Source organism: Trichoplusia ni, chromosome 19, assembly GCF_003590095.1.
Source record: "Trichoplusia ni isolate ovarian cell line Hi5 chromosome 19, tn1, whole genome shotgun sequence".
NCBI classification, from domain to species: Eukaryota; Metazoa; Arthropoda; class Insecta; order Lepidoptera; family Noctuidae; genus Trichoplusia; species Trichoplusia ni.
The window spans coordinates 6,488,977-6,502,795 of NC_039496.1; the positions used below are offsets into that span (position 1 = coordinate 6,488,977).

General features: G+C 33.8%; 2 protein-coding genes across 2 annotated transcripts; both read left to right on the forward strand.

Annotated features, from left to right (window-relative positions):
• The first annotated feature begins 1,516 nt into the window (after positions 1–1,516).
• On the forward strand, positions 1,517–4,906 carry LOC113503291. Its single transcript, XM_026885141.1, has 5 exons — positions 1,517–2,504; positions 3,314–3,524; positions 3,843–4,046; positions 4,286–4,393; positions 4,726–4,906. Exons 1-5 carry the CDS (start codon positions 2,342–2,344, stop codon positions 4,835–4,837), a joined length of 798 nt encoding a protein of 265 aa, XP_026740942.1. The 5' UTR covers positions 1,517–2,341; the 3' UTR covers positions 4,838–4,906.
• Positions 4,907–5,584: 678 nt separating this feature from the next.
• Positions 5,585–9,871, forward strand: LOC113503295. The gene is made up of 4 exons (XM_026885144.1): positions 5,585–6,236; positions 7,543–7,724; positions 8,954–9,064; positions 9,715–9,871. The coding sequence occupies exons 1-4, from the start codon at positions 6,078–6,080 to the stop codon at positions 9,854–9,856; spliced, it is 594 nt and encodes a 197-aa protein (XP_026740945.1). The 5' UTR covers positions 5,585–6,077; the 3' UTR covers positions 9,857–9,871.
• The last annotated feature ends 3,948 nt before the right edge of the window (positions 9,872–13,819 follow it).

Consider the following 13,819-nt stretch of genomic DNA (forward strand, 5'->3'; position numbering starts at 1 on the left):
TATACTTTTTTTCCTTTTTAGGTTAATCATTCCAAATAGGAACCGTAGTGCATTCGTCGTACGTGTTCCTCCAAAACTAACGTAATTTCCCACAGGGGTGATCAGATTTCCATGCTATAATTTACTCTAATTCTATTGGAATTTCCAAGGGAATTTAACTATGCAGTTTCAAAGACTTAGAATTTCTAAAAAATAATAAATATTCAAATTAGGATGTTAAAATACGACATATTTTTTTAAAAAATAGTGCAATAGATTAGAACTAAAATAAATTGTATTCCTGTTTGCTGTTACGGCTGGTAGGTAGTGCACTCAAAAGGCCAGTGAGCGCGACGCGTTAAGGGGTTGATCCCCGCGTAAGACAATCGTTTGTTTGTTCACGAATGATGATCATCGGTGTGTCTTTGTACATTTGTTTTGAAAGTTTGTGATACCTGCGACACGAGGATTTAATTCCTTAGTGCAAGATTTATTTTTTATAAACAAAGGAGTTTAAGGCTACAACCGATACTATACGATGTATGACTTACGGTAAGCAGAAAAAGGCGTCACAAGAATCCTGTTTAAAGCTACGTGGAACTACTATAAATTAACCTAGTTCTAGGAATTTGTAGAATTAAATATTAATGAAATAAATCTAGTTGAGATATGATTTCATCCTTCGATCTGTTATTGCATTCTGTTTGTGGGACTCCAGGCCACCGGGCAGTTAGAGCCACCGCTGTGGCCAGCGGTAATTATGATCTAGTTGCAAAACACTCGCTACAACACTCTCCTGTGGCTTAGTGCGGTTGCATTTGATATTATTATGCATATTATGGTCTGATTTGAAATGAAAATGGCCTGATCATATATTATAACATTTGCTGGTAGGTATTTACCTGCACCAGCAAATTGATGTGTATAAAAATTATTTCAAATCACTTTTTTAATCTTACGGCATTTTTATAACGTGGAAACTTAAATGTAGTGATATTTTAGTTTAAAGATATTTCGAGAGTAACTAATTTGCAGTTGTAGAAGACTATTGCTTTAAATATGAATGATGAAAGATGAATGAATATTACTTCAAGAACGTGGTAATAGGTACGTAGTTAGGTTTCCTTTCTTACTACCAAAAATATTACAATTACGAGCTACATATTGTGTCTTTATATTTTTGTAACGTTTTTCAAGCGAACTACATAATTTAATGTCCTTCGCTTTATTTCACTAGCAGAATTAAATGCAGTTACATCGAACCGTTAATTAATAAATGTAGTTAACATAACCATTTATTGTGCTGTGATCTCATTACATAAATAAATGCTTTTGTTGTTGTAATCTGCAGCATAAAAAACTAGCTCAACTATTTTTTTTAGTATTTATGATTCATTTCCGTTTGATTCTTACCCGCTGCTGGACTAACATCTGATGGATCTAAATGGCTGAAACGAGGTTTTTATAGCTTCTGCCCCAAATGTCTCTACACCTATTAGCGTTGCCAAGTCAGACTGTAGGCGGCCGGCCCAAAAACATTCCATCATTGGCCTTAAAAACATTACGGTACTGCCTTCCATATTCATTCAGGAACTAGGTACATCTATGAAACAAAAACAGACAGACTTTCTTAAGCAAATAGTGCTATGGCCATTGTACAGTCTATCGCAAGTCACTGCTCACATTTTGCCACACAAGTCGACTTTATTCTGCGCATGTAAGGCTGAATTTCGCTTATCGTTTGAGCAGTAACTTGCTCTCGGCTGTACTTTCATTAGCACGTTTCTCTAAAACAATTTGTCGTTATTTACACAAAGGTTGTAATTTTATGCTAATATGTTTAAATACGTGGGTCCATTGTTTTTGAGCTGCATGCCAGTTGTTTCTTGGAATACGAAAGGACTGCTATTTTGTATCGCTTCTCCTATATTACTAATGTAAGTAAGTGTTATTTTCATATAGACTTCGAATTGCGATACTTTCGTGTCAGTTTTTGTGTCCACGCGCTTAGTGATTACAAGTGCGCTTGTTATTACTGCGCGTGCCGTGCTGTGGGTTCGATTCTCGCTTGAGACAAATATTTGCGTGGTCGATTATTGTTTGTTACTAGTTCGGTATTCTTTCAGCTTGTAATTTAAATGTCAAGTGCGGGATTTGTTTTAATAAATCAAGTGTCGTGTAATTATATGTAGATTTATAGAAAAATAGTAAGAGCAACTACAATTAATAAACCCAGTGAAAACACTAAAACATTAGCTACAAAACAATACTAAAGTTGGCTAGAAACTTAACTACATATAACACATTATTAAAAAGTAAATTATATGTGATAAGTATTATTTCGATTTCTTTTTCAGGAAAAATGTGGTTGTACCAAACAATCCTGTCATTAATCGTATTCCTTGATCACGTGACATCAGATAACTCATTCATATCTAGATCGAGGGACAATGGGACCGCACTTAAGGTTTTATCTCGTAAAAAGAGATTTCTGATCTTTCCTGATGGCAGCTCCGTACAATTGGGTGCGTACTATGTTTTTTTTTATAAAATTCTTCTCAAGTATTTCTTTTTGGAATGTAACTTTTTTTTATTGTTTCGTAAAAATAAGTAAGTTAACCTTTGACCATTAGGAATATTGATTTTTCTTTTAATATTTTATGGCATGAAATTTGTTGGTTAAAAATTGTTTACTTTTATATCATTACCAAATTTGTTTTTTAAATATTGTCATTTTTGTTAAAATTGATTCGAAGGGATCCAAACTGGTCTTAAGAATTTCCAAAAAATAGTTTTTTACTTAAAACTTCAATTCCTTTTAAATACTTATACGTGAGAAAAGACAACGTTTAATGTCAATTTTGTAGACTTGTGATGTTTATGTTCCTACTTTTAATAAATACAGAATTTTATCACGATGTTGAGAATCAAATAGATTTTGTAAATAAAAATATCCTTGAGTTTTTGAAAACGCCAGGTGATTTAAATTCACACTGTATCTGTGAACGACTTATTTAAACATTGTATTGTAAGTAGCAATTAATAAGTCGGGTTGAAAGAAAAATGGTACAAATTCTGTTTAAGCTCCAGATAGGTATTCACATTATTCATTACTTGTTATTCTTTGAAAAACATTTCAAATTAGTATCCCAAATTTTAAATTCATTTCAAGTAGCGCAACCTGAAATTAGACACCAATATTGCCGTCCCTATCTCACACAACATGCATACCTATATACATTTGTCTCGTCCCACGATCCAAATAATCTTCTATCTCTTTTCCAAAACGGATAAGTTATTGCGTTATTCTAATTCTTGGTACATTATTTTACAGTATTCTGTACGCAAAACCACGGGTATCTACAACTGGGCAACATAGTTTGGTTTGGTAACACTGCGGCTTTAGCGTGGGAGTTGCCGACAGACCCCGCAGTATTCGACATTCTCAAAGATGGGAAGAGGGTATTCGATGGAAAGAGGAGGAGTGATATCTTGTACTACTTAGACGAAGATGGAAGGGTAGTGGACAAAGTTCAATACAAAAGGTAAACAAATATTAAACCTACTTTGAAATTAGGTTCTCAATTTTTAATGTTCTAGTTGATATACAAGATAAGTTAAAAAAAATAAGAGCCACCGGTTTTATCAAAAATGATTACGAATAAACGTAATTATATCACTAGGAAGATAAAAAGACTATTCGGGAGATATGTGGCCACATACATACAGACAGACAGACGGATAAACTGACCAAACCCTTCTTTTTTTGGATCAGAGGGTTAATAAAAAGGAAAATTTACACACGCTTTATTGATTTGGAAAATCTACAAAAACAAACATTGATTCGTATTTATTGTTTTCAGGAAAATAATAGTAAATCCAGCATTCGCTAAAAGAAGTGTAGATGCAGCTGAACAAAAACCGTTTCTTACGAAAGAAATCATAACGGAAATGCACAATAGGCAGAAAAATAATAGCCTCTTAAATTATTTAGACACAACGAAGCTAGATTTCCATAGGAAAGAGAGACATAAACTTTATGTTAAACTCGAGAAGGTTTTGCAAACGTAAGTGGTATTCATAAATATGATATTTGCAGCCAAAATCCTAAATATTTATAAGGAAAAGTTTCAGACTGGTGAAGATATCTAATTGTGACATATTTGCATTCCGAGTGTACTTCAAGAACGAAATTTTGTGCAATTTATTTTATTGTAAAAGAAAATTTAAGATTTCCATAAAAATAGGATCAGAAAAGATAGCTTTTCCACTTGATATCTTTGAAAGTGTTTCTTTTGTTATAAAGGCTTGGTTGGGACGGTAAAGAGTGCATCCTGCGGATGCTGTGTGAGACAGGCCAAGGAAGAAATGATCAAGGATCGTTTGTTGAAGAAATTGCCAGGGCCGTATTTACGTAAGTACATAAATTGAATATACTGTTTTTTAAGCTAAAAGTTGTATTTTAATATTAACTTGATTTAATTTGGTATATATAAACATGTTTTGAATATCTACCTGTTTTACTTTGCTTTTGAATTACAGACTCAGTAAAAGTATTTGACGTTTCTTTATTTGTTCCGCAACAATGCAATATTTATTTTTTGTTGAAACACAATTGCACACAATACGATTACCTGCACCATTCGGTCCAGAAACTTGGAAATCATGGTATCCTCTTAACCCTTAATGGCGACCAGACAATATACGACATTTCCTTGTATACCTAAACTTGTAACATAATTTCAGATTACCCAAAGTCCCGGAGTTGGTGTCCAAAGTTCATAAGCAGTACGACGACGCCCACGGGGCCAATGGAGACTGTGCAGAACTGTACCCGAATTGTGAGACAGCTATGTGATAATGTTGTTATATTTTCAATTGTTTATTTTAGGTTATACTGTTAATAAAATTTCTGATGAAGTGTTGAGTTTGCCTTTTGGTTTTTTGTTTTAAATTGCATTTCAGTGAATCAAAATGAACGTTTGTTTGTGATGTAAAATATTTTCAGTATACCGGAAATGCGCTAGCATTTGATTGACATTTGTGGTGTATGAAATTAATATCTTATTTTTTATGATATGAATTTTGGATTTTCAACTTGCAAGCCCCTTACAATTATAGACCCAATAATCAGCAATTACTCTATTTCGTATTTTAATGTTCATTAATAAGTTACAAAATTTTATTTTTCTAAATGAAATGGTGAAACGATTGCAGCTGGTCTTAACATTATCTTACACAATATTTTTTAAGTTTAGTTTTATTAAATTTTATTCTGAATTTTACCATTCGTCCAGGAAACTGAAGTTATTCATCCAAGACGCCGTTGTGACCAAATATTTAACCGGCAGTTGAAACGGTTTCAACTACATTATATAACTGAGATTTTTAACGTCAAGGCGTGCAAAAGTGCAGCCAAAAGACGTGCTCTAATTATTAGATCAAACATTGAACTGCCGACTGAGACTGGACGACGCACGTAATCTTAGCATGGACTGGGTGATGTCTTTATGTTGAAAAATTAATAAATTTAAATGGTTTTATTATTTGTTACATGTTTACAAATTTAATTAATCCATCGGTATGTGTACCTATATTTTAAAGAAGCAAATATTACTTTTAAGAGACGATTTTATTTTTCATTCCAAATACGTCTCTGTACTTTAGATGTAGCCGACAAAAATTATACGTTCATGGAGCTTAGCTCAGACTTGATTATAACTTTGCTTCTTAAACTTATTTACACATTTCACTTCATCTATTAGTTAAATCATGTTTGTTTGAAAAAGTTACGTTGGATCGTTAATACGTGACGACATTCATGAACAAAATGTGTTAATTGGTAACCAGTAAGGTCGAAGCTGTAAGCGGTAAATGACCGATACTGACGCACTGAGTCTGGAGCTTGACACTTTTATTTAGTTCTTTAACAAGTCCAGACAGAAGGATTCTCAGTGTTAGACGTCAGACGCGAAATTAAAATGCATACATCGCGTCCCACGTATTCCCAGCGAAACATTGAATAGTCACGTCCATTTTACACCCACATTGCTGGTTGTGGGCTACACCACGTAGCTGGTTTGTTGTACAACGAAGTCATGAATCTGATGATTATAACTATATTCCTTCTGATAATGAGTGACAGTGAGTTGTTAGTGGCGGCAGAGTTTAAAGACAGGTGTAGTAATGTGAAGACTTCTCTGAATGGTTTGAGAAAGAGGCGACATCTTACGTTTCCAGAAGGGTCCGCTGTTGTTGTAAGTATTATTGTTTTGTATTAGTTAAGGATTGAGACAGTAAGTTGTGCAAAGAGTTTATAGAAAATAAAGAATGTGGGGGAAATGTTATGCCCTTTTTATAGGTATGAGATAAAATATGATAGCCTATTACCATTTGTTGTTATGTGATTACTAAAAGTGATTTTTTGCATTGGATATATCTTGATGCATTAAGCTGATTACCCTGAGAAGAAATGTTAAAACAAACGCAAGGGTAAAAAGTCTAAAATTTGATTGATGTGAAAATATTGTTGACGCATAATTAAATTTGTTATTAAATCTAATTTATGAGGCGCACATGGCCAGCAATTGCAAAGGATAGAGAGGTCTGGTAGAAAAAGGCGTAGGTAGTAGGTTTTTGCTCACCATTGGAATCTGGATCTGGAAACAGGCTATATAAATAAAAAACATAATAAACTCAGACCAGCCACTCTTATTTACATGTTTTACAATCCATATTGCTATAAGCATTCAGGTGGCACTATCATCTTAATATTTAAGTCTCTGAACATCATTATACATAAACCAAAGACTCGGGAAGAAAGTTTGTAGAAAACTTCATAGTCCGTGGATTTTATAAGAAGTTGTTAAAGTTTCTTTAAGTAAACTGCTTTTAAATAAATTAAACTTGTTCTTTGTTGCCCACAGCGGTATGTACTTTCATATCAAACGTTGTTTTAAACCGACTTGCAATATGACTATTTTTTTTTAAACTAAGCAAATAAAAAAAAATTGAGACCTAAAATTATACTCTTCACGTTCTTAGAAGAATCCTTTGAGGGGTCAGAAGATTAAATACTTAAAAAAAAATGAAGCTCAATAAACTAATTCAAAATTCCCGCCTATTATCGCATTAGGTATCTGTCGCATATAATTTTTTCGTTACTTTTTGGTTTAATTTTAGTCCTTTCAAAAGTTTTTTATTAGCCTGGATCGGCACAATAACAATGAAAACTAATAACTAATTTAATTTCTTTACACAAGGGTATTGTATTAGCCTGCCTTCTAAAATTTATTGAACCACTGCCAAAAAGTCATCCTGTTTATTTCTCCAAAAATAAAATCTCACTGAAAATTCTACCACAGGTGTAGAAAGAGAAAAGTGTATTTTTCTTCAGAAGCTGACATCCACATTCGTTAACTAATTCTACATAGAAAATAAACAACTTTACATCGATGTAACCCAATAGAAACAAGTATCATGATGATGATGAATCCAAAATACCTCATATCCTAATGTGGTCTCCCAAGCTTTAACTAATATTTTTCTCTTTATGGTTTCCAGTTGACGATATCCCTGGTCAAGGCTTTCATGGTCCACGCGCCGTCTGGCTGGAACATATCCTTGGAAATCGACGTCATATACCCATTACCGAAGCCAGAGGAAATAAACGCTTTGTATAGGAGGAAGATACACCATAGACAGAAGAGGGAATTTTGGCAGAAATTAGATTCGGCTTTGGAGAGGTAAAGGAAGTTAGTCATAGTAATAAGTAAAAACGGCAGCCTAGGAAGCGGTGGCGTGACGTTCTTAACGCTTACCGCACGGGCTGGTTCCATGAGGCCCAGGCCAGAGAATCGTGGAAAGATTTGGAAAAGCCTTTGCCCACCAGTGGGACACAGTGGGCTAGACAAAAAAAGTACAAAAATATTATTCGTTGTGTAAAGAATCCAGAAAAGTTAAAGTCAGTCCAGATTAAACTTGCATTAATAGTGGTATTTCTACAATCTTTACCGCTTAAATGTATCAGAATGAAGTATAGCATGTCACGTGATTTACGAAATAGAAACACACTAGACTACAGCTTTGTTTGCTTCATCAAACATTGCTAGTCAATGTCTGATTATGTCATAATTATTATGCGAGTGGGATAATTGCTACACTTACGCGAGACGCTTTGAAAAGATGTAATGAATCTAATGTAAAAAAAACTCGTTTTAAAGGATTTGAAACAAATTTTATCCTACGAGGAATCAATATATCCTGTTTAGTGCTGTAATTGATTAAAAATGTCTGGATAAGGAAACGATTTAAACGATGATCGATCAGAATTTTGATGACGATTTATTTTCCTTATTTAAGTGATGACTGATGGATGTGATCGATCGCGGTATTCGTTTGGGATAAGAAGCTTGTTTGTTTTTTGTTTTTATGTCGACAATTAGTACTATTTTTATACATCAATTGGCACTATTTTCAAGATGGTGGCTGTGGGATAAGGGGCACCCCACAAACTTGGTTTTAGTTTTACACTGTCCCAATATACATATCGAGAAAATAAAATAGCGCCCTCTAAAAAACGCAATAGCCAAATGAAACATTTCAATGGACTATTATTAAAATAATATAATTATAGTCTATGTGCCCGTAGATTGTGATAGCCCGCTGTCAAAACGAAAGATCCTTTTTGTGATGTGGGACATTTTGCTGCCAGAACTAAACCTATTTTTAGACGGACTATGGTCACAGAACCCGTATTTGACTATTAACATCTGCTAAGACGTTAAACATTTTTTAACTTAAATTTTGAAAAACAGTCCCAAGCTCACGTTTTTTCAGTCTAACACCCACGTAAACATAAGAAATGATTCCAATAACTTTACTGTGACCAACATACAGCTAGCTACAAAGTACGAACCTTCTGCAAGACTAAGTTTTCCGTAACAAGTGTTCAGTAAATCATTTTGTTTTCCAGTTACAACTTGAACGGTCGTTCCTGTATTTATCGAAGCATATGTGAGGCGCGAACACACTTGGCTCCACCGGGAAAGTCTCTGGTGCATGACATTTTGAGGAGTTTGTTCTCGTATGTATCTTTTTATTTTTCACTTTAAATACTTATTTAAATTGGGATGTTTTATTACCAGTATGCTAGCTTTCCTAAATATTAATTGGACAAATATTATTTCGAAAATTTGCCCAAACTTAGAGTAGGCGTTTCGGAAAATTGATCAATATTCCAGCTTAGATTGTCTCGCCGATCAATGCGCTAATGATTCTTTCGACTATGTATCTATGTAGTCAAAAGTTTCTTAGGAATGTAATCAAAATTAAAATCAAGTACAATGGCATAATTCGTCGAAGTCTCGATATAATCTTGCTCAGATAACATATTTTCTTATTTCAAGCTGAATTGCAATTTTATCCCAAGAGTGTTTTAAAAATGTCCATTCACATTCAGGTTAAGTAAGTTAGGTTAAGGTAACGGACTGGATTTTTTTTCTTGACATTTTTTTATATATTTTTTTGTACAAAACACATTTTCTTAACCCTGTGTCCTAATATATCTTAAGTCCACTTAACACCTCCAGCTAACTCAAAGATACTGAGTATTGAAAAAATCGGCAGCTAACACTAATTAATTACAGGGCCCAGTTCAGTACTTCCAAGTATTTTATACAACTTTATTTGACACTTAGCTCTCTCCTAATAGAAGTTATTTTCTTTTGTTTCAAGTGCCCCAGTTCACGAGGAAGGATTTAAAGACGAACTTAATGAAACTTATCGGGAGTTATTGGAACCAAATGTCTGCGAAAGAATTCACGATTGTCCTATTTCGCTGCTTCAAGTAATTTTAGGTTTAAATAAACATCATTGATTGTTTTGTCTTTTATTTTAGTTTATAATATTGTATGTTTGAAAATTGTTTTAAGTTTGTAACCAAAAAATTGTCGCTGTTAAAGTAGGTTCTTTTGTACAATCTGATTGTTTAAATGTTTGTGTGTAAAATTCACCAAAAAATATATTTGTTTTAATTTAGTAGTTATTTGTATGTGCATAAGACCAAAAAAAAATTACTAACGTAAGTCAATACTGTTTCGTATAGATTTAGATGTAAAAAATTATATTAAGTATTTCTGATCATTTAATGTATAACACCAGAATCGTTTATTTTTCTTTGGTTTCTGTTTTCTCCTTCTTTTAACAAGTCCAGACTTTTTTTATCTCTTTACCTAGATAGCGGTAGAAAAAGTAAATCTAATGAGCGTTTGCTATGAGATCTTAAATCAGGATTTAAGAATAGAATAGCGAGGCTCTACGTATAATGTAATACGCTGTCTCGCTCTTACAGGTAAGTACTGATAGACAAAGGGGGCGAAGCCTTTTTTCGATAGGTATCTGTCAGATACGTTAATAAGCAATATTATTGTATACGTATTTTTAATTTAATATCGACAAAAAAGATCATATACCAATATACTGGAATTGATGCGTGACGTCAGTTCTGTGTAAGCAGTTTGTGTTTATCATTTTTTATTATTTCGTGTGTAATATTTTTTAATAATCCATCTGACGGACTAAATAAGTCTTTATTTTTTTGCCCATTTGTCACTTTACATATTTTAATATCAGGAAGCAAAACAACCAAAATCAGTCACTTTGTTAAAAACCTTATGTAACATAACATCTCCTATCAAAGATAAACCCTTGAAACTAGAGGTTAATCATTACTAACCTAAATACTATTCCCATTCACGCGTAACTTCGTGGTCGATGATGAAGCTTATTACATACAAATCCAAAACCAGATCTAAAGTTTAGCCTTTAAGGTTCATATTTGTGTAGCAAGGTAATCAAATTCCGGGGAGGTGTGACTCGTGACTGAGCTAATGAGGGAGGCGAGACACTAATTCTTTGATCCAACATCCCGGGTCAGTGAACACGTTGGAAACGCGATTCACATTTCACGATATCTTTGTGTAGATAAGGTTCGCATGCAATCTTTCTCGGTCTTCTCTTTTAAAAGATATGGGCATTTAAAACTTTTTGGAGATTTTTTTTTGTATTTTTATAGAAAACAATATAAACGATTCATCATCATCTCAGCCTATAGCTGTCTACTGCTGGACATAGGCCTCTCCATATGTTCTCCAGTGCGACCGGTTCATTGCCACCTGCATCCAACGAGACCCAGCGGTTTTCACCAAGTCGGTCGGTCGGTCGGTCCATCTGGCAGGTGATCGTCCCACGCTGCACTTGGTGGTACATAAACGATTACTAAAATTATATTTCGATTGCTAGGTTAGCGAGTGGTTGATGACACCACGCCAAACGCAATAAGCGCGACGTGTCGCGGGTTCGATGCCCGCGTAGGACAATCGTTTTTGTGGTCTAGGAATGCTTGTTCTAAGTTTGGGTGTCTTTGTGCATGTGACTTGAATGTTTGTGAAACAAAAAATAAGTTCATGAATGCAGCAGGCAGTTAAAAATATTCATTTAAGCGATTTGACGATATTGGTATACTCTACTAGGATCGGTTGCCATTAGTAGATATTCATATTATGTTAGTGAAATCGTCTCAAACTCTCAGCTTCATTTAAACGTTACGGTAACAATTGCACAAATGTGCATCTTACAGTACATTGCGGTGCTGCCTAGATTGGTGTCGTAGGTGATGGATAATTGACAGCAATGCACCGCAACTTGAACGATGATGTCGCATCGTGTAAGAAAACGGTTATTTTTTGTGGTAAGACCGCAGGATTGCCAGATCAAAGCTGTGACAAGAAAATGCGCGCGTACCTACTTAATTTTTTAATTTTCACTGAGCTTTAGTAACGAATACCATAGCTTTCGTGTTGTAGGTATCACGTTACATTAATCGTTCTGCGCCTGATCACAAATTGTGCGGCCTTGCGGTCCCATCGGGCTATGACAGAAAGGGAATAGAGTGCGCACCTGTGATTGGGCATATTCTTGTGTCATCATCATGTCCTTCGTAGTTTTTTACACTAACTGCCGCCGTGGCCGAAATTGATCGGAACACAAGAACAGGTAGTTCATTAAGGATTCAAAGAATATTTAGCTTGCAAGCAGCCATATAATAATTCACTGTTTAGGGGGAATGGGTATTTGCTGACGATTAAAAGAAGAATTGTTTGAGAGGATGTCCATGAAGATGATAAAGATTGTGATTTATGGTTAATTTTCAATAGATTTTATGCATCACATTAATTTTAAAATCTTTTAAAAAATTACAGCGCATTTTCGTTATTAAAATCTAAATCTAAGTATTCCGCCATCTTTCTCTCTCAGTTTTACTTGTCCCGTTACATAATCCTTGGCTTTTCGTTCGAAGAGTGTTCTTTGATATCTTTTACTTTAATTTAACAACAATTTCAATTGAATTGCTTGTGAATAGTACAAATTAAAAGCATGTCTAAAAGGTTATTACAATTGCAAACACATTAATTTTATTAAAAAACTAGCTGACCCAGCAACCGTTGTTTTGCCGAAAATTTTTTGTTCTAGTTGTATGTATTTTTAGTGCCACATTATCTATACATATAATAAAATTGTAGAAAAGTGAAAACTGTACATTGAATATTTTTAAAAAAGAATAATTGGAGGGTGGTATACGTACGATTCCGATGCCGAAAATATGATTTTTAGAATTTTTGTCTGTTTGTCTGTTTGTCTGTATGTATGTCCGGAAAGATCTCGGAAAGTACTGGATAGATTTGATTCATATTTTCAGAGAATATCAACAAGAGGTCCGGTCAACATACTTTTTACTTATTATCTCGCTTTTCATTACAGGGGGTGAGCAGGAGCCTTTTATATCTATACACAAATATCAAATTATCTCATAAACTACTGAATATATTTCGTTCAAATTTTGCATGAACCTTATCGTACACATGGTATAACAAATATACAAAAACTATAACGCTACTATGCAGGGGGCATGAGCAGTAAAGTTTAAAATTTTTGAACTCACCCGTAACATCGTGTAATACAATTATGAGGTGTATTTTCACCCCATTGAGTAGTAGGCAGCACGGTCATCAATTTACTCAAAAAACATCACGCTATTTATCTTAAGACTTTTGGCAGAGCAATAATATATTTTTTCGAAAGTAAATCATTTTCACAAAATTAGTCATTTTATTCTCTTTCAAGTCTAATGTAGACCTAGCGCGACAATAATTAAAATAAAAGAAAAATAAACTATAAATACTTTTATTATCATTATTTTGATGCAAATGTTACTTCGTAATCGGTACATTCTTGAAACAAAGGAACTTAAATTATTTTTATTTTTATTGGTGTACTAAAATTACTCAAGTTCAAATGTGTCAGTAAACCCACTAATATGATTTTGTGTTTATTTACGATAGGTGTATCTACCTATGTTTTTAGCTCGGTAATGTTGGCGATGCTACTTCAAGATAAAAGAATTCGTAGTGACACTCAACTCAAAGTTGCATGTAGTTCACATCGATCTCATCTATAATTATGCATAACAATAAATTACTGAACGACACAGTTAATTATATTACCTTGGTTCATCTGTAACAACTAGCAACAAAAATATAAACTTTCAAACAAAAAAAAGGCTTTCAAACAATGAAATTATGTTTTCTTAAATTTGCGTTTTACATTACATAGGCCAAAAGTATTTCGGATAGAAAAGCCCAGAAAACTTGCATAAAAACTTCATAATAGGTATGCAATGTGAAAGATCTGTACGACCAAAGCTATCAATGAATAAGAGCGTACGCTAGAAGGTTTTTGACATTATGTATCTATTGATAGAATAATGTCTACTGATAACTGG

What these genes read in the sequence shown, in the direction of transcription:
- LOC113503291 (XM_026885141.1), top strand. Translation starts at nt 2,342, where the DNA reads ATGTGGTTGTACCAAACAATCCTGTCATTAATCGTATTCCTTGATCAC. An exon ending in TGGCAGCTCCGTACAATTGG is followed by an intron (nt 2,505 to 3,313) that starts GTGCGTACTATG and finishes ATTATTTTACAG; the next exon opens with TATTCTGTACGCAAAACCAC. An exon ending in CTCGAGAAGGTTTTGCAAAC is followed by an intron (nt 4,047 to 4,285) that starts GTAAGTGGTATT and finishes TTTGTTATAAAG; the next exon opens with GCTTGGTTGGGACGGTAAAG.
- LOC113503295 (XM_026885144.1), top strand. Translation starts at nt 6,078, where the DNA reads ATGAATCTGATGATTATAACTATATTCCTTCTGATAATGAGTGACAGT. An exon ending in CAGAAGGGTCCGCTGTTGTT is followed by an intron (nt 6,237 to 7,542) that starts GTAAGTATTATT and finishes TATGGTTTCCAG; the next exon opens with TTGACGATATCCCTGGTCAA. An exon ending in ATTTTGAGGAGTTTGTTCTC is followed by an intron (nt 9,065 to 9,714) that starts GTATGTATCTTT and finishes TTTTGTTTCAAG; the next exon opens with TGCCCCAGTTCACGAGGAAG.